This window comes from Xenopus laevis, chromosome 5L (genome assembly GCF_017654675.1).
Source record: "Xenopus laevis strain J_2021 chromosome 5L, Xenopus_laevis_v10.1, whole genome shotgun sequence".
Taxonomy (NCBI): Eukaryota; Metazoa; Chordata; class Amphibia; order Anura; family Pipidae; genus Xenopus; species Xenopus laevis.
This window is the reverse complement of record NC_054379.1, coordinates 120,119,093-120,137,533: the sequence shown is the minus strand read 5'-3', so window position 1 is coordinate 120,137,533 and position 18,441 is coordinate 120,119,093. Positions and strand designations below refer to the sequence as shown.

General features: G+C 38.4%; 1 protein-coding gene across 1 annotated transcript in view; it reads left to right on the top strand.

Annotated features, from left to right (window-relative positions):
• The window catches only part of serpini1.L (serpin family I member 1 L homeolog), a 52,310-nt gene that overhangs the window by 20,553 nt on the left and 13,316 nt on the right, over positions 1–18,441 (top strand). The window contains exons 6-7 of the mRNA NM_001095681.1: positions 10,532–10,629; positions 12,896–12,982. Coding sequence (NP_001089150.1) covers positions 10,532–10,629; positions 12,896–12,982 — 185 coding nt within the window. The remainder of the gene's footprint in view (positions 1–10,531; positions 10,630–12,895; positions 12,983–18,441) is intronic.

Here is an 18,441-nt window from a genome sequence, read left to right as displayed (position 1 = left end):
GGTGTCTTAAATATAATTGAAAGAATGTGAATAACATAAAAATAATATATTTCTGTTTGTGTTTATGTGTGTATATATATATATATATATATATATATATATATATATATATATATATATATATATATATATATATATATATATATATATATATGCTCCCATTTCCCTTGTGTCTAATACCCTTCCCCCTCGCTATTCTTTTTTTTAGCTTCTACTTATCCCTTCCCTCTGTTTCCTCCTTGTCTTTTCCTTTCCCTCTCACCAACTGTATGTTAAGCAACAACCTCCTCTGCCTCTTGCTGACTGGATAACATTCCTCCTTATCACGCTGCTGTCATGTCTCCAAACTTTCAGTGTGAGTCAAATAGAAGACATGCACAAAGATATCAGAGAGAGAGAGAGAGAGAGAGAGAGCACACTGCTTCTATACCCAGGTAGATGGTAAAATAGAAAGACCAGAAACAGACTTGTCCAAGACAAAAAACATTATATTTATGTTAGCACAAACAGCCAATGTGAGGTTTTGGTTCACTCTGAGAAATGTCTCTGTACTTGCTCACATAAATATAATGTTTTGGTCTTGTACAAAATTGCTGTGTTGCATATATGTGTGTGTGTGTGTGTATATATATATATATATATATATATATATATATATATATATATATATATATATATATATATATATATATATATATATAAATGTACATAATGTGGTTGTATGTGTGTAATACTGTTATATTTTTGTCTGCAATACAGTGACGTTGCCAGTTCAACTGTTATCTGTATCACTTGGCAGTGTATGCCGGCAGCTTGCCAAACAAGCAGACTTTGTCAGGAATGCCCTTGGTTTTTGAGTGATATATGAAAGAAGGCACAGTAGATGGCAAAGGATGTTGCGTACACAACTCATTTGACTCTCTGTGGAACATACCTTATGTGTAATGTCTAATAACAGCTGTGTTTAGCAAAGACATTGAAATAAATGTTCCAAAGAATCATGAAGTTTGGCAAAGACGTGCTCCTACAGAGAGCTTCTCAGCAGAATCCTACTTAGTAAATGGAGAAGCCACCAGAGACACATGTAGTTACTGTTGACAGCTGAATGCATAAAGAGTTTGCTGGTTTCCTTTACAAAGAGGCAGAACTCTCAAGTTATATTTTCTCTGTAAAAACATCGATAGAAATTGCCTATAAAGATGCAAATCTGTTAGTTCAGTGTACTCTAGTAAATATATATATATATTCATAATGCATGACATTTTTAACCATAGGATAAATTTATGGAGACATAGTGCCATACTATACAACAATGTTTTTAATGCCCTGGTGCTGTTATAATTTACTACTGCTTTACACCTATGTTCCATAATTTATTTGGCTAAATAACTTTAAATATTGCGTTTTGCCGTTGATTAATTTTTTTATTCATTGTGTTTTTCAGCTCTCAGTTCAGAATCTAAACTAATTTCTTATACTTTTCTGCTTATCCTAAGAAAATGAGGGGGTGGGGGTAAATTAGTGAAAAACACATTAGGCAGTCTATATTGTAATATCAGTTATAATAAAAAATATTACCAGTTTTGGTTTTCGGTTGCCAGATTTTGCTGGCTAACTGCATGCAGAGCTGTAAATCTCCTGGGAGATGAAATTACCAGTATTGTGTCACTTGCTATTACCCATATACTTCCCCAGTCGCGACTAATAATGGTCTGTTTGTTTACATTATTAAAGGGGTTGTTCTCCTTCCAAACAATTCTTTTTTCATTTAAGTTGTTTTCAGATTGTTTACCATAAATAAAGCCTTTTTTAGTAGCTTCCCATGTTCTATTTTTTACAGTTTTTCCAAAATTAAAGTTTAATGTTTGTTTCTCTGGTGTTTGAGTCTGGCATCTCAGTAATTCAGGTGCAGATTCTGAGTTGTTACAATTTGCTACATTAGTTGGTATATTTCTCAGCAACATCTCTGGAATATTAGAGACTATTGTAACTATTTATAACAGCTACCTTTAATAGGGAACTCAGGCTCCCAAACCAAAATGTGATAAAGAGGCCCACAATACTCAGAAACCCCTAATATACCCATCACAGTTACCTGTTTCTTCAAAAAGTTTGAATAAATGCCATTTTCTATTCTGAAATCCAGCTGTTTAACAGTTATTTTCTTTCTGCATCATTTGAAATGCTGCCAGGGAAGGAGGGACTAAACACTGATGTTACAAATTCTTCTCCACAGTTTACAGACAGAATACAGCAACTACATAACCCACAATGCATTGCACTATGATGTTCAATTCCTTATTGAAATCACGTGTGCAGGGAATTGTGGGGTTTGGAGGATGCAGACAGAGGACAGATGGCTTCTGATACAAAGTAACAGTAGTCAGCCAGCTCAGCAAAGTAGTCAGGGAGATCAGCAGGAGAGCTGGGGGTTAGGCTTAGGGAACTGTCCGAAACAATTAAAAATCTTGAAAAGTCTGCATATTTTTTAAATGATGTAGATTGCAAAGTTGCTTGAAATTATGTTTACTTTTCAAAAAACTTTTTTGTTTTTGTGGAGTTCCCCTTTTATTAAACTCTGGGATTCTGCTAATCAGGGACAAAGATAAGAAATATATCAACTAATGTAGAACAGTTTACAGGGTTGGTGGCCCCTTTCCACAGCTGCTTTAGAAAGACATGAAAGAAGAAACCTTTCAATATTAGAAAATAGAAAGTTATTGAAAAAAGTCTTTATTTCTGGTGAACTATCTGAAAACAACTGAACTGGAAGAAGGGAGCAACCCCTTTCAGAGGCTGAATATGGTATCATCCATTTTTCATTGAATAGGTTCATCTTATTTTAGAAACACTATTCTTTTAATATATGACATTTTGAACCATGTACATTATAATGAAAACAGAACAGAAAAATTTTACAAAATATTGCAATTTGTTGTTTTACCAATTACATGTTTACTTTTAAAATCTAGATATGCAAGAATCTTTCTAGAAAATACAATTTTTATGAGTGTTCTTTCAACTGTGTACTTTCACTGAAATTGGAAATCTTACCAGCTCATGACCGAGCAAGTCATTACAAAATAACCCTGCTAGATTCCCAGATTCACAAAGAGAATCATCAATTAAATGGGCGTTCTATCCTCATTTTTCTTATTACTCATCCCAGTAATGCAGCAGCCCGTTCCGTATTTGTTGGCATTTTAACTAATCAAGGTTATTTTTATAATAAGGGTCAAATTTCGAAGTACAAAAAACTTTGAAATTCGACCATCGAATTAAAAAACTTTGAATTCGAATATCGGATTCTACGTTTTTTCAACAAATTTGGCAATCTTGCGGTCGAATAAATTAAATAAAACGATTCAAACGATTTTTAGCGATCGATCAAAGGATTTCTATTCGACCAAAAAAACTTAGAAAAGTGCTGTGGAAGGTCCCCATAGGCTAACATTGCACTTTGGTAGCTTTAATTTAGCAAAGTATGAAGGCAAAGTTTTTTTTAACGAGACAGTTCTTCGATTATCGAATGGTCGAATAGTCGAACGATTTTTACTTCGAATTGTTCGAATCGAAGTCGAATGGTCGAATACAGCCTATTCGATGGTCGAAGTACCCAAAAATTTACTTCGAAATTCGAACATTTTGATATTTGAACCATTCACTCATGCTTATTAAATCTGCCCCTTAGTGTCTGAAGGACTCAGACACTTTTTGCTTATGTAAAGTGTTTTGTGTTCTGTTGAAAAGTGTTTCAAATCTTTTGCTGCCTCACCTTTTAGCGTGTTTGCAAGCTACAAATGGAACAGATACATTACGCCTAATAATATGTGTTCTATAAGTATACATGTATCAATTCTATATTAAACTACTATACTAGATCCTAAAAAAAAAAGATTTGAACTGGGGAATCCTAAAAGATTTTACTAATTCATATTATTTCTCAATTTCTAAACACTATATATTTCAATTCAACCCCATCAAGCAGCAAGCGAAAACAGTTGATTGCAGAAAATGTGGCCATAACAAACAAGGGAAAGTTGTGCTCACCACTATTTTTAAAAACCATTAGGCAGGGGTGCAATGAGGCTGTGACCACAAAATACATATAGACAAATACAAGAGTCCTCTGCACTCAACCCATTATCAATATATTTAAGACAGAGACATTTTGTGCATACTGCTACTAAAAAATGCCTTACCCTTTAAACAAAACAGGGATTGTTTGTCCATATATTGCAATATATTTAAGCTGGCCAACTACGTCAAAGTCATCCCATATCTGGCCAGTCCTATGCTCAATTTTATCTGATTCATTAAGAATTAAGATTAAGTCAGGACTCTGTGAATTATTTTATTGTCTTAACGATCTTTTGAACAAACCCATCCATGGTAAAGATATATGAGGAGTCTTTGGTTGTATGTTTGTCATGTAGGCCGTTTTATCGGATCATGCTAAAATCAGTTCAGTTCAGACAAGAATATCTGTCCATGTTTGGCCACCTTTAGTTCCTTTATTCACTCACATATTTTTGCAACCGATTGCCCCAACCCAGAGAGGCAAAACTGATAAATCTGCCAAAAAGTCCTATTCTTTTAGCTATCAATTGTGCTCATTAGCAGTTTTTAATTTATCCATTAAAAGTAGTGAATCCTATAGTTACATAGTTAATTTGGGTTGAAGAAAGACCAAAGGCCATCAAGTTCAACCCCTCCAAATGAAACCCGGCATCCATACATATACACAGTCACTCACGACCTCTCCATACACTCACAAACTATATATACTATTATCTATACTTGTATTTTAGTATCACAATAGCCTTGAATATTATGCTTGTCCAAGAAATCACCCAAGTCCCTCTTAAAAGCATTAACAGAATCAGCCATCACAACATCACCCGGCATTCCACAACCTCACTGTCCTCACTTTGAAGAACCACCTACGTTTCTTCAATTGAAAGTTCTTTTCCTCTAGTCTGAAGGGGTGGCCTATGGTGCGGTGATGCTTTTTTATGGGACAAATGTCCCCCACTCTGTATATATCTGTATATAATGCCCTCTAATGTACGTGGCTTTAAATTTCATGGTTTCCCCATGACTTAAATACTAAGGCATGTCTAACGGAGTAGAACAGGTTGACATTTTTCTTTCTACCCAACCTGCAAGAGTTTTACCTGCTGTCCTACAGGTTACCCACTCCGCTGTATGATTATAACATATTTGCTGCTGGAAGCAGATCAAGGTAAAGTTTCAAAATTGTTTCATACTGCCCATTCCTCATTATTCATTAACAAAGGACCGATTTCAGAGGTAATTATTTCTTACCTAAATGCTTCTTTACAAAAAGCAAGTAAATAAGATAAACACAAGGTATTCATTTGTTTTTTTTTTTAAATAATGGTTTTTATTGCATTTTAACAACAAGTTATAAAATAATATAAAGAAAAAAGAAAAGAGGGAAACAAAGTAAAGTAACAAACAAAAGGCTGGAAACAAGGTACCGTATATACTCGAGTATAAGCCGAGTTTTTCAGCCCCCAAAATATGCTGAAAAACGCTACCTCGGCTTATACTCGGGTCAAGCGCAAAAACGGTCGCTGGCGTCTAAGAATAATCGCCGGCGTCTAAGAATAGTCGCCGGCGCCTAAGAATAGTCGCCGGCGTCCAAGAATAGTCTCCAAGAATATTCGCCGGCGTCCAAGAATGGTCGCCGGCATCCAAAAACGAGACGCCGGCACCTCAAATGGGAGCAGAAACCCTCAATTTTTTTATTGAAACTTACCAGAAGCTGCTGCATTTCTCATCCTCGGCTTATACTCGAGTCAATAAGCTTTCCCAGTTTTTGGAGGTAAAATTAGGTACCTCGGCTTATACTCGGGACGGCTTATACTCGAGTATATACGGTATTAATTTTTCCTCTAATGTTAAAGAAAATGCTCTTTCCTCTGTGTCATACAAAGGTAACTGTACTAATATAATGCGCACCATGCAAAGTCTTCCTCGTAAATCTTATTTGTAACCATGAATAACATTAAAATTCAGCTCATTTCTTGCTGGTGAGAGTTCCCATCCCTTTTCACTTTATATCATCTTGATATATAGGGTTCTGTAGGATAGCAAGATTGAAATTTGATGTAGTGATTCAGTAATTTTCCTACTTAGGCTGCTGAGATTAACTGCTGGCTTCAGAAGCACAGGCTTTTGATTAAAATGCAGAAGTGGTGTAGAGTTTTATCAAAGCACTAAATAAACAGTTATAAATATTTATATCTACTGACAAAAGTAGGCATGCTATGAAGTGTAGAATACTGATAATGACCACCGAGGAATGAAAAGCCGCAGCCCAAGAGTGATAGGTTATGCCTCCCCTAATCCTTGTCTAACAAACGTAAAAATAGATAATTTGTTCAGTGGTAAATTAAATGGAATTGTTTAAATGTAAACTTTTTTTTATAGTCTCAAAGGCTACGGTATATCCCTTCTATACAGGGGATATAAAAAACTTGTAATCAGAATGCCACAAATGACCCCCTTGGACTTCCATTACTGGTCCTGGGGATTACAGCTAAACCCCAGTCTGAACGAAGATTTCGGCCTAAAAATGTGTTGTGGCATCAATAAGAGAAAATACTGTATAAGGAGAATGTTGTAAATGGACTACAGTGTACAGAGAAGAGGGTAGAAATGTAGCCTTTTAATGCTCAACCCTTCCTGCAAGGATTTAAATATTTGTAAGTCTGTCTTGCAGAATAAGAAAACCACTGCACAAAAATATCTATATTTGTATCTATTTTGGTGTACTGTGGAGAAACACACACTGCATCTTAATGGATAGACATGATCTCTTTACAGCGTGGCTGTATGATAAACAGACTGTTGCCTATAGATATTTTCTGTGATTCGTTGCTGAACTAAATAAACTTTTTGTTGTTACTCTACGTAATATAATAGGTTCTGCTTTCCCAAACCATTAACAGCTGTTTATAAGTGGGTGACTTGGCTACATTCCGTGAGATTTTATGGAAACAAACACAGTACTTCCCTCGCGTTATAACTACTGCATTAGAAGCCTGACAACTCTTCTGTTTAAACTTACATGGTTCATTTAATAGTCATTTTATATGCACAGTAGATCTATGTTAGGTAATATGCGATGGGAGAGGCAAAAATACTGATGTGATGGAAGCCATGACTGTGGGGATATACATTAAGCAAATGAACAGGCTAATGAGAATCACATTGCTCCGTCACCAAACATCTGAGTCATCAAATTGTCCTGTTTACTAAAATGTATTTGTTTATATGTAGTATCTGGAACTGTATTTGTGGGCAAAGGGGGCTTATTAACCTGCTCTTTACAAGCATCAGAGTTATGAACATTAAATAAATATCTGATCTGAAGAAGAATTACGTAAAGTGCTGCTTTTATTTTTCTTTGTTTATAATCCTTATGCAACTGGCACCTCCACACTTGTAAGAAATGACAGCTGTAGATGAAAAGTCATGATAAAACACAAAGCTTGTAATCCCTACTGTTTTTTATAATAATAATTCTGTGACAGCATTCTGCGGCATTAATATAAATTCATGTATTAAAGGAAAAACTTCAGCCATTTTTGCATGAAACAAACAAAAGAACAGTTTCAGTAAACAGAATTTCTGAGATTACGTAATATGGATTTGGATATTGTCTGTTTAATCCTAAATTGAATTCCAGTGCAGGAGATGATGGAGGGGGGGAGTATTTCATATTTCAAACCATAAGAGTTTTGAGCAGTTATTCTTGAAAGCCAACCAGGCTATGTACAATCAAAGAGTATAGAAGACCTCCTGCTATTACACCTACATATCAGCACAACTGTGTCTCAAAGCATGCCTTCTATCTGTAGCCAATGCAAATGGTTAGAAACTGAGCTGTAGATAGAACTTTTATATATTAGCAGGGAATGGTACCTTAAACTCCTTTGTATTCCTAGTGCAAAAAATATTTCTGGCCCCCATCCCTTATGCTTAAACCCATTAAAGAGACCCAATATTGTGACATTAACCTCCCTAGCTGTTAATTGGATCCTGTCTTGTCCTGATCCCACTTGCACACCTCTAGTTACACTCTTTGTATTCATTCATGGTTTTATAGTTCTGTTCCAAATAGTCCACTGTGTATGACAGATTCATTGCAATTTTTATTCATATGATTGTCTCAAAGCGGTTGATCTATACAGTATCATTGCTTAACTTTCTCTTCTGCACTTATACAGGCATTTTCTTTTATTTGTGTAGCGCTGTAGTAAACTGACTTGTGCCAGGGCAGTTTTAGCTACTTTCCTTTGTGGGCTGAGACCACAGATGAGCTCTCTTTCTCAGGGGTAAGCCCTCGCAACGCAATGGAGGCAGGGTGTAGTGTAACTGTAACCAGGTGCGATAGCACAATGATGGGCGCCAGTAGTTCTTTAACGGTTGAACAAAGAACTGTGTTTATTGAACAATAGCACATAGATCATTCAGCACATTGATCCACAATGGAGTATAGAAAATACACAGCAGCATAAAGGAAGCATATACTCACAGCACGTATAGGCTGAATCCCCACAGGCTAGGGAATGTACAGCAGAGAGTAAGTTGACAGCATGTGATGGGTATTGCCCAGTTTTCAGGATATCTTCCAGTGGCAGACTAGGGGAACTCCTGACATCCCTATCTCAACACTTGGTTCCTTACTCTGGGTCAGTAGTACCCTGGGATCTTAATCCCTCTAATCTCCTCGGCGGAGACTTGAGCTGCTCAACTATTTAACCTCTTTATCACTCCTAGAGTGATCTATAAACGAGTATAGCTGTCTAATTACTAGGGCCAAGGCGCCTAGGGTCAGCACTACCCATTCCCTTCCAGCCTGCTTGGTTGGGCTAAAGGAATGGACCCAGAGCACATGGTTCCTAAACCTTTTATACTCTGGCACAGTGCCATCTGGTGTACACTGTGTGAACTACAGGGGTTACATAAGCACAAGGTCCCCATAAGGACCCACTGAGGTGTCCATATTACTAGGGATGTGCCTGTCTGTAAAGTGTAAGGGAGTCTAAGATTTTCACATCCCTACATTTGTATTATTAGTTTTGGGCTTATATTATGATGGTTCTATTAAAACTAAAGTAACAAGTGGGTTTTCAGAGCTTCTTCCAAAAAAAAAAAGCAGACTAAAACAGGTTTCCTGTATTCTGCTTTCTGTTATACACTCCTATTGTTTGTGCAAATGTTATTCTAGCTATATGTAAATTTCTGTTGTCAGCAACAAAAATTACTTCAGATTAAGAACTAAAATTGTTCTGTCTTGTGGCATTTATTGCTAATTTGCATTTTTGTTTTGGTCAGATCTGATGACTTAGTATGCTATAGAGTAGCCAGTTCTAAGCAACTTTTCAATTGGTTTTGAATGATTTGCCTTCTTCTTCTGAATCTTTCTAGCTTTCAAATGGGGGGTCACTGACCCCATCTAAAACAAAAGCTCTGTAAGGCTACACATATATTATTATTGCTACTTTTTATTACTCATCTTCCTATTTAGGCCCTCTCCTATACATATTCCAGTCTCTTATTCAAATGAGTGCATGGTTGCAAGGGGAATTTGGACCCTACCAACCAGATTGCTGAAATTACAAACTAGAGAGCTGCTGAATAAAAAGCTAAAAAAAAACACAAATAATAAAAATGAAAACCAATTGCAAATTTTCTCAGAATATTATTTTGTGCATACTAGGTAATATACTTATTGAGGCTTTATCAGTAGAAATATATAGAGCAGTTAGACAAATGGCAAACAAGTCCAAATGAAATGAAAAGTAACAGACATTAGGACTTGTCACACTTTGTTCTTACAGCACTTTATTATTACTCATTGTACTTACGGCACTTTATCATTGTACTCTACTCTGCTGGACAAGAATCCCTATGTACTATAGTACAAATGGCAATAAATTCCTACTTGACTTGACTGTATGACTTTATGAAAGTGAACGTTGCAGCACAAACACACAAACATTTTGCTGTTTGTTGCTGGTCTTATAACTATTGGCTCAATTTATTTGATTTTGGACAAACAATTCTATAAAGACAGAGTAACAAGATAATTGGGAATACCCAGAGGATTAATATTGTTTACATTTTGTTGAAGCAAGGATTAATTATTTTGATTAACTATGCTTAATACAGGAGAATGCATATCTTGTCCAGTGTCTTATACTATTTCTCTGCTTTTCTGACATTTGTTCTTTACCCTGCTCATGATGAATATTCAAAATAAAAAATGAGAAAACTCCCATGACATAAGATTCACAAAGAAAATGTTCCTCGTTTTGCTAAATCTTCCCTTAAGTAGCCTGTTTAAGAAGAGTTGGTAATCTCTTTATAAAAGTTCAGGAAAGCCCTGCAAACCAGTAATAGCAATAAATATAAGACAGTTATACTGTAGCTTTTTTTGTAACTGTTCAAAGCCGATTGTATTTAAACGGGTCATTGTTAAATGTATCTATAGATTCAAAGTTGAAGAAGTAGTGAACCTAAAGGAGGTCTTGATGCGGCTTGGCATCACTAAGATATTCTCTGGGGAAGCTGACCTGTCTGCTATATCTGGTAAGATGTCGTTATCATTCGCTTCTGCCCACCAATGAAGTCTTTTTTTTCTTGTGACCGTCAACGGGGTTGAAATTTTGCAGTGTGGGTAAGAAATACTCAAAAGATTTTTTTTTTTTTTTTAACGGTTGTCTGTATGCAGACAAAGAATGTGCTCCGCCTATGGACCCTAAAAAAACTTCTGTTCAGCATTGCTGCAATGGGAAAGTTATGTTTTTTCATTACATTCATTCTACTGGTCATGCCCCCAATCCCATTTGACCTAATTTGTGGACTACTAGGCAATTTCCCTTCTGTGTTTTTTTTTTTTTTTTTTTACAGAATAATACAGAATATTGTGGACATGCAATGAATGCTGCTTAGATAGGGTTATAACAAACATAAGGTTATATTTATGATTGTCCCCTTGTTTGTTGGGCTAATCTCACACATGTCTTTTTCTCCACGGGCATGGGATCAGCCTGTCGGTAGGGATGGGCGAATTTGACCCGTTTCGCCAAAAATTCACCGTTGCCCATTAAAGTCTATGGCCGTCAAAAAAATTTTGTCGCGCAGCGAATTTTTTTTTGACAACGCCATACAAGTCTATGGGCATCATTTCTGCGGTGAAACAAAGCAAAAAAATTCACCCATCCCTACCTGTCGGCACACCGAAGATTTTGGCGCAGAAAAGCTATGCAGTTTTTCACCGAAAACCATATTTATGCCAATAGGAAAAAATGACCCATGCACAATTAGCTTAAAAATTATACTGCCACCTTGTTTACCTATACCTCCTTTATTAAAACAGTTGTTCATCTTCACATTCACTTTTAGTATCATGTAGAAAAAGTGCTTTTCTGAGTTCATTTTTTAATGCCTGCTTTTGAATACTTTAGCTTTTTGTTCAACAGCTTTACACTTTGTAATTTTGTCAGCTATCTTGTTACGGTCCTATTTAACATATCAACCAGACAGTGGATTGAAATAGAGACAGGAATTTGAAAAGAGGAGAGCCTAAATAGAAAGATAAGTAATGCAGAGGAAGAATAACAATGACATTTTAACCTCATCAGTTTTTTTGCTACTAGGGTCAGTGATCCCCATTTTGAGTTAGAGGAGGAAGGCAAATAATTCAAAAACTATAAAAAAAATAAAGACCAATTAAAAAGCTGTTAAGAATAGGCCATTCTTTAACATACTAAAAGTTAACCTGAAGGTGAACAGCCCTTTAAGGGGTATCTTACTCAAGACGACTCCTCAGCCATGGCAGCTGCAGCAGCAAAATATTTGAAAGCAGGGCAGAGACCCAGTAGTGTGCAGCATACATCTATATCATACCCCAGTCCAGCAACATGGCTGCAGAGGTGCTGTAACACACACCTGTAGTTCACCAATCCTGCAACTGGTGGTGCGTTTCTTCCGTTGACCCAGCCGGGTCCCTTAGCAACGCATGTGTATAAAAAACAGATCCGCACACACACTGGTTAATGCAGTCGGGGAGTATCTCCTTTTATTCAGACACCAAACATTGAATGTTTGGTGGCTGAATAAAAGGGGATACTCCCCGACTGCATTAACCAGTGTGTGTGTGCGGATCCATTTTCTATACACATGCAGAGGTGCTGTGTCTGACAATGCTTAAGGCTCCTATACACGGGCCGATAAAAGCTACTGACAGAGCTAGTCAGCAGCTTATTGGCCCATGTGTGGGGCCATCCCATGGGCTTTCCCAGTCGATATCTGGCATACTCAATCGGGCAGGTTAAAAAATCCCGTCAGATCGCAGCCACATCTCTGCGTGTATGTGGTCCCGCGATCCGACCACCTGTACTGGATACATTATGATCCGATCGTTGGACCCTAGGGCCCACGATTGGATCAGGCCAATATCGCCCACCAATGTGGGCACATCGGGGAGAGATCCGCTTGTTTGGCGACATCACCAAATAAGCGGATTTCTCCCTGATGTGCCCACATTTAGTAACACTAGACTGGAGTGGGTTCCAGTCAATATTGGTTAAATCTGAATTGAAAGTAGCTGTCCATGGTATGACCAGTAGATGTGGGTTTTTTTTGGGAACAATGACTTCCAGGCTCCAGAGCATTGTCCACCTTCTCACACTCAGAGAGTGCTCTCATAGAATTGGAGTTGATTCAGGAATACCCTCACAGAGGCTCATGGTAGCAAAAGGAAAATAATTACGCATTTAACTTTTAATATTTCTATTAAACAAATTCAAAGGTAAACCCATTCATGTCTGTCTTTATTCTTTTTTATCTCCAGATAGCAAAGACCTTTTTGTTGCCAAAGCTGTTCACAAGTCTTTCTTGGAGATTAATGAAGAAGGTTCAGAAGCAGCTGCAAGTTCTGGTACATTGTCTATGTATATCTATATATATATCTATCTATCTATCTATCTATCTATCTATCTATCTATCTATCTATATATATATATATATATATATATATATATCTTTTGTGTGTGTTTCTGTCTGTCTTTGGGATGGGAACTGTTAGTGTCTGAACACCAACAGCTTCTAAAAAACAAACCTCTATTAAATGTCAGTTGAATTTCTTGAGGTTTTACAAAATGTTACACTTAAGAACTTTGTAAGTGCACTTCATGTCAGTTTAACATTCAATTCACTTAAACTTAATGGACTACAATAAGCTCTTATAATTATGATTTACATAGTTGCCTCATTAAACATCTAAAACCATTTTTGAATTACAAATAAAAGGAAGCTCATAAAATCATATTGATGGCCCAATGCCTGGCAGCCTTATTGAATAATTGAAGAACGTTGATATCGTATGTGTGCTGCTACGCAGTTTTCTACCTAGCAGTTGATATTATATGTTATGTTATAATGGTATTTGGTATCATCCTTTCACCCCCACTGTTTCTTGCTAGATAGTTGCTCCCGCCCTCCATTTTCTTCTGTAACCTGCCCCTTGGTTTAGTGTGTTATGAAGAGACTGCAGTGTGTGTAAGCTGTGTAACTCCATTAGAAATTTACCTATGAAAAAGCCTCTATGTTTAACATTTGCTACCTTGAAGCATAAAGAAGCATTGGAGAACATTTCTGGAGTCTTTATTCATTGAGTAAGCTATCTGTCAAGGTGATCATTTAACCTGCTGCACATATCCTTACAGACTGGGTCTACATGGAGCTTGTGGCCGGTACAACCGATACTGAGACAGAATAGTAAATTTGTTTTCTACCTAGCAGTTGATATTATATGTTATGTTATAATGGTATTTGGTATCATCCTTTCACCCCCACTGTTTCTTGCTAGATAGTTGCTCCCGCCCTCCATTTTCTTCTGTAACCTGCCCCTTGGTTTAGTGTGTTATGAAGAGACTGCAGTGTGTGTAAGCTGTGTAACTCCATTAGAAATTTACCTATGAAAAAGCCTCTATGTTTAACATTTGCTACCTTGAAGCATAAAGAAGCATTGGAGAACATTTCTGGAGTCTTTATTCATTGAGTAAGCTATCTGTCAAGGTGATCATTTAACCTGCTGCACATATCCTTACAGACTGGGTCTACATGGAGCTTGTGGCCGGTACAACCGATACTGAGACAGAATAGTAAATTTCTAAGAATCCATTGCATGGCTACACTCTGCAGCTTCAGAACCGTGAGTATTCATTTGCCTGTGTGAAGAAAAAGAAAACCCTAAGACAGGAATCCATCTTCATACTGTGCACTGAAGCCATCATTGCCTGTGTGTTACTGCTACACTTACCAGAAGCATTGCACTGCACTAGAAGCCAACTACCTGCTGAATATTCCCCACAGTATAACCTGCTACTGGTCTGTGCTGTTTGTCAGCAATAAGTACATTCTGAACTGTGCAAAGACTGTTTATGATTGCTATATAAAGTCACAAGGATTCATTATTTTCAAGCTGTTTTTGGACTGTGAATTCAATATCTGCATTTATTATAAGAACTTATTATTGCCTTTTACAAGGTGATTTTGAACTGTGTTTTTCTTTGCCAAGAATCTGGTTTGAGCTGGATTGCAGCCCCAGCTCCAAGGCCCAGCCTGCTTACAAACAAAGTATCAATACTTACAGATCTGATCTTTGGCAGATTTCCAAGACACTAAACTGCAGCACCTGTCATGTCTGACAGAGATTCTACTGAGCCTGCATCTATTCATGTCAAAGCAGACACCTTGCTTCATTCTGCACGTCCAGCTAGGGCCCCTCATCCATCCTTGAAGGCAAGGGAGGCTTATGAAGCAAATAAGGAAGCAACATCTGATAACCTGATTGCATTATGGGCGAAAACTTTAAGTTGTATAACAGCCGCTAATGAAACTAGCAACAACACTGAGCTATTGAACGCCGCCCTCTCAAGGGTTAAGAAGTCCTTTGAGAATTATAAAAGACTTGCTGAAAAGTACTCTTCCCTTTTGTCATGTTCCAACATAGAGGAAGCTTCACTAGAATTAAAAGACTTTACTTCTACTGAGCAGCAGAGACATAGCACATATCTGGAAGCAAAGGCACAGATAGAGGGTAGATTAGCACAGCTACATGAAACTACATCCTGTATATCCGCTTCTTCCAGACACTCAGAAAAATCATATAGATCTACCAGCTCACATCATAAATCCTCCTCCAAGTCATTGCGGTCCTGCTCTGTAAGGTCATCACTGAGCAACCAAATACTCAAAGCTCGCCAAAAGGCTGCAGTAGCCCAGGTTCAAGCCACCTGTTCTGAAAGAGAAGCAGTCTTCAAGGCAGAAGCTAAGCTTAAGGAAGCTGAAGCACAGGCAGAAGCTAAGCTTAAGGAAGCTGAAGCACAGGCAGAAGCAAAACGCATTCAAGCAAGAATACAAGCAGAAACAGAGGCCCATCTAGAAATCCTTCAGAAGAGAAGAGAAGAGGAAGTAGCCTTAGCAGAATTATCTGTCTTGGAACAAGCCCTATTGGAAGAAGAAGGAGCGTCTTGTCCTAGCTTGGCCGCCCGTCAAGATCCTGTTGAAAGGACCCTACAATTTGTTTTGACCCAGAACCATAATGATACGGTCCCGCCTACGGTTGTAGACCCACCTCATAATCCTCTAGCAAGTCAGTGTGCACCTCCCAACACAGATACTTCACTACTACCGTATGCCACAAAATCAAGTGTACCAACCTATCCAGCTCATGTGCTGCCACAACCCTATGTGAATAGAGATTACAAGGGCACAACAGGAGACTTCAGAGTGCACTCTATGCCTCCTGCAACACAGCACTCTTCAACTTCAAATGTGCAAAGGCCTTTAGACACGAGACCCATGCCTGGATTGAACCCATCTGCTACACCTTTGTCTCCACCTACTAGCCAGCACCAGATACCAACCTTGATCCAAGATGGTGCACCATCAGTACTTCCTGTGGGTGTAAAAACCGAAAGCACCGACATTGCAGAGTTTAGCAAGTATATGATCCGGCGAGAGTTGATTGCTACTGGACTGTCTAGATTTGATGACCGCCCAGAGAACTATAGGAGTTGGAGATCTACATTCAAGGCAGTAACCAAGAACTTGGGCATTGAACCCCAAGCAGAACTTGACTTACTAATAAAGTGGTTGGGACGACAATCTTCAGAACAAGTAAAGAGACTTAAATCTGTCTACATTCATAACTTTGAAGCAGGCCTTGATGCTGCCTGGGAACGTTTGGAACAAGACTATGGGAGCCCGGAAGTCATAGAATCTGCCTTATTCCAGAGACTTAAAGACTTCCCTAAAATCTCTATTAAGGACAATCATAAGCTTAGAGAGTTAGGTGACCTTCTTCTTGAACTTGAAATCGCTAAGTCAGATCCTAGTTTGCCAGGTCTTAGCTATTTAGACACTGCTCAGGGTTTAAACCCTATTGTAGCAAAGTTGCCTTATCATCTCCAGGAGAAGTGGACTAGCATGGGATCAAGGTATAAATATGAACACCATGTCTCTTTCCCACCCTTTTCTTATTTTGCAGAGTTCGTGAGGAAGATCGCAAGATCCAAGAATGACCCAAGCTTCTTGTATCCAGACACAACCACCCTTCCTTCAACTACTTCAAAGGGTATTGCCACCAACAGTAAATTCAAGGACTTAAGACATCCTATTGCTGTGAGAAAGACCGCAATTGCATCCAATGTCTTGGCTACAGATACTAAATTACAAGATACCAAGTCAAGCAATATTGATCAACAGTGTCCCATTCATGATGCACCACATTCTCTCTCTATATGTCGCGCATTCAGGGACAAGCCTATCAAAGAACGCATGACATACCTCAAGGAACATAATATCTGCTTCAAGTGTTGCGCATCCTCCGATCACCTAGCTAAAGACTGTAAGAATGATGTCAGATGTTCCCTGTGTAACAGTGCCAAGCATGTGGACGCTCTTCACTCAGAATCATTCAAAAGGAAATCTTCGCCTGGCAGCAACCCCAAGACTACATCAGATGATGGCGGGGAGAGAACTAAGCAAAACGCCAACCCTGTAACCACAAGATGTACAGAGGTGTGTGGAGAAGGGCTTCATAGCAAGTCTTGCAGCAAGATATGTCTCGTTAGGGTTTTTCCTGAAGGATGCCCACAAAATGCTATAAAAATGTACGCCATACTCGACGATCAGAGCAATCGCTCATTGGCCAGTCCAGAATTCTTTGACTCATTCAACATTCATGGAGAGACCTGGTCCTATACCTTGCAGACATGTGCCGGACAAGTCAGCACTTCTGGAAGAAGAGCCCACAGCTTCATAGTGGCATCAGAATATGAGAACACAGAGTTTCCTCTACCAACGCTAATCGAATGTGATCAGCTACCGAATAATAGAGAAGAGATCCCCACACCTGAGGTTGCACGTCATCACTCTCATTTGAATCCCATTGCTGATTACATTCCATCACTTAACAAGGATGCAAAGATCATGATCCTTCTAGGGAGAGACATTCCCAGAGTTCATAAAATAAGAGAGTCATGTAACGGTCCAGATGATGCTCCCCATGCCCAGAAACTCGATCTTGGATGGGTGATAATAGGAGAGGTCTGTCTAAATCGATCGCACAAGCAGTGGGACGTGGCTTCCTACAAAACCAATGTGGAGAGATCAGAACGTACCTATCGGACGATGAAATGTCCATTGCACTATCACGTGAAGGAAAGACTTGATTTCAAATCTGAAGCTCCATGTCAAGCACTCCAAGGTATCACTTGCAAGTTCACTTCTCACATGGACCTTGGTGAGTCAGTGTACCAGACTACTTGTGACGACAACAAGATTGCCCCTTCAGTCGAAGACAGGGAATTCATCAAGATTATGAATCAAGAGTTCTTCAAGGACAACTCCAACAGTTGGGTAGCTCCATTACCCTTCCGGTTACCAAGGCTCACTCTCCCTAATAATCGAGAACAAGCTTTTGCTAGATTTGCTGCATTGAAGAGAACCCTTCGTAGCAAGCCTGAGATGCAAGAACACTTCCTAGCATTCATGCAGAAGATTTTAGATAACCATCATGCTGAGCCGGCACCAGACCTTAAGGAGGGTGAAGAATGCTGGTACCTTCCATCCTTTGGAGTTTACCATCCTCGCAAACCGGGGCAAATCAGAATTGTTTTTGACTCAAGCGCTCAATTCAAGGGAACTTCCTTGAATAATGTACTGCTAACTGGTCCAAATTTAACAAACAACCTTGTAGGAGTGTTAATGCGGTTCAGGAAGGAACCTGTTGCTGTGACAGCTGACATCCAACAAATGTTCCACTGTTTCATAGTCAGAGAGGACCACAGAAACTTTCTTAGATTCTTGTGGCATCGCAACAATGACATT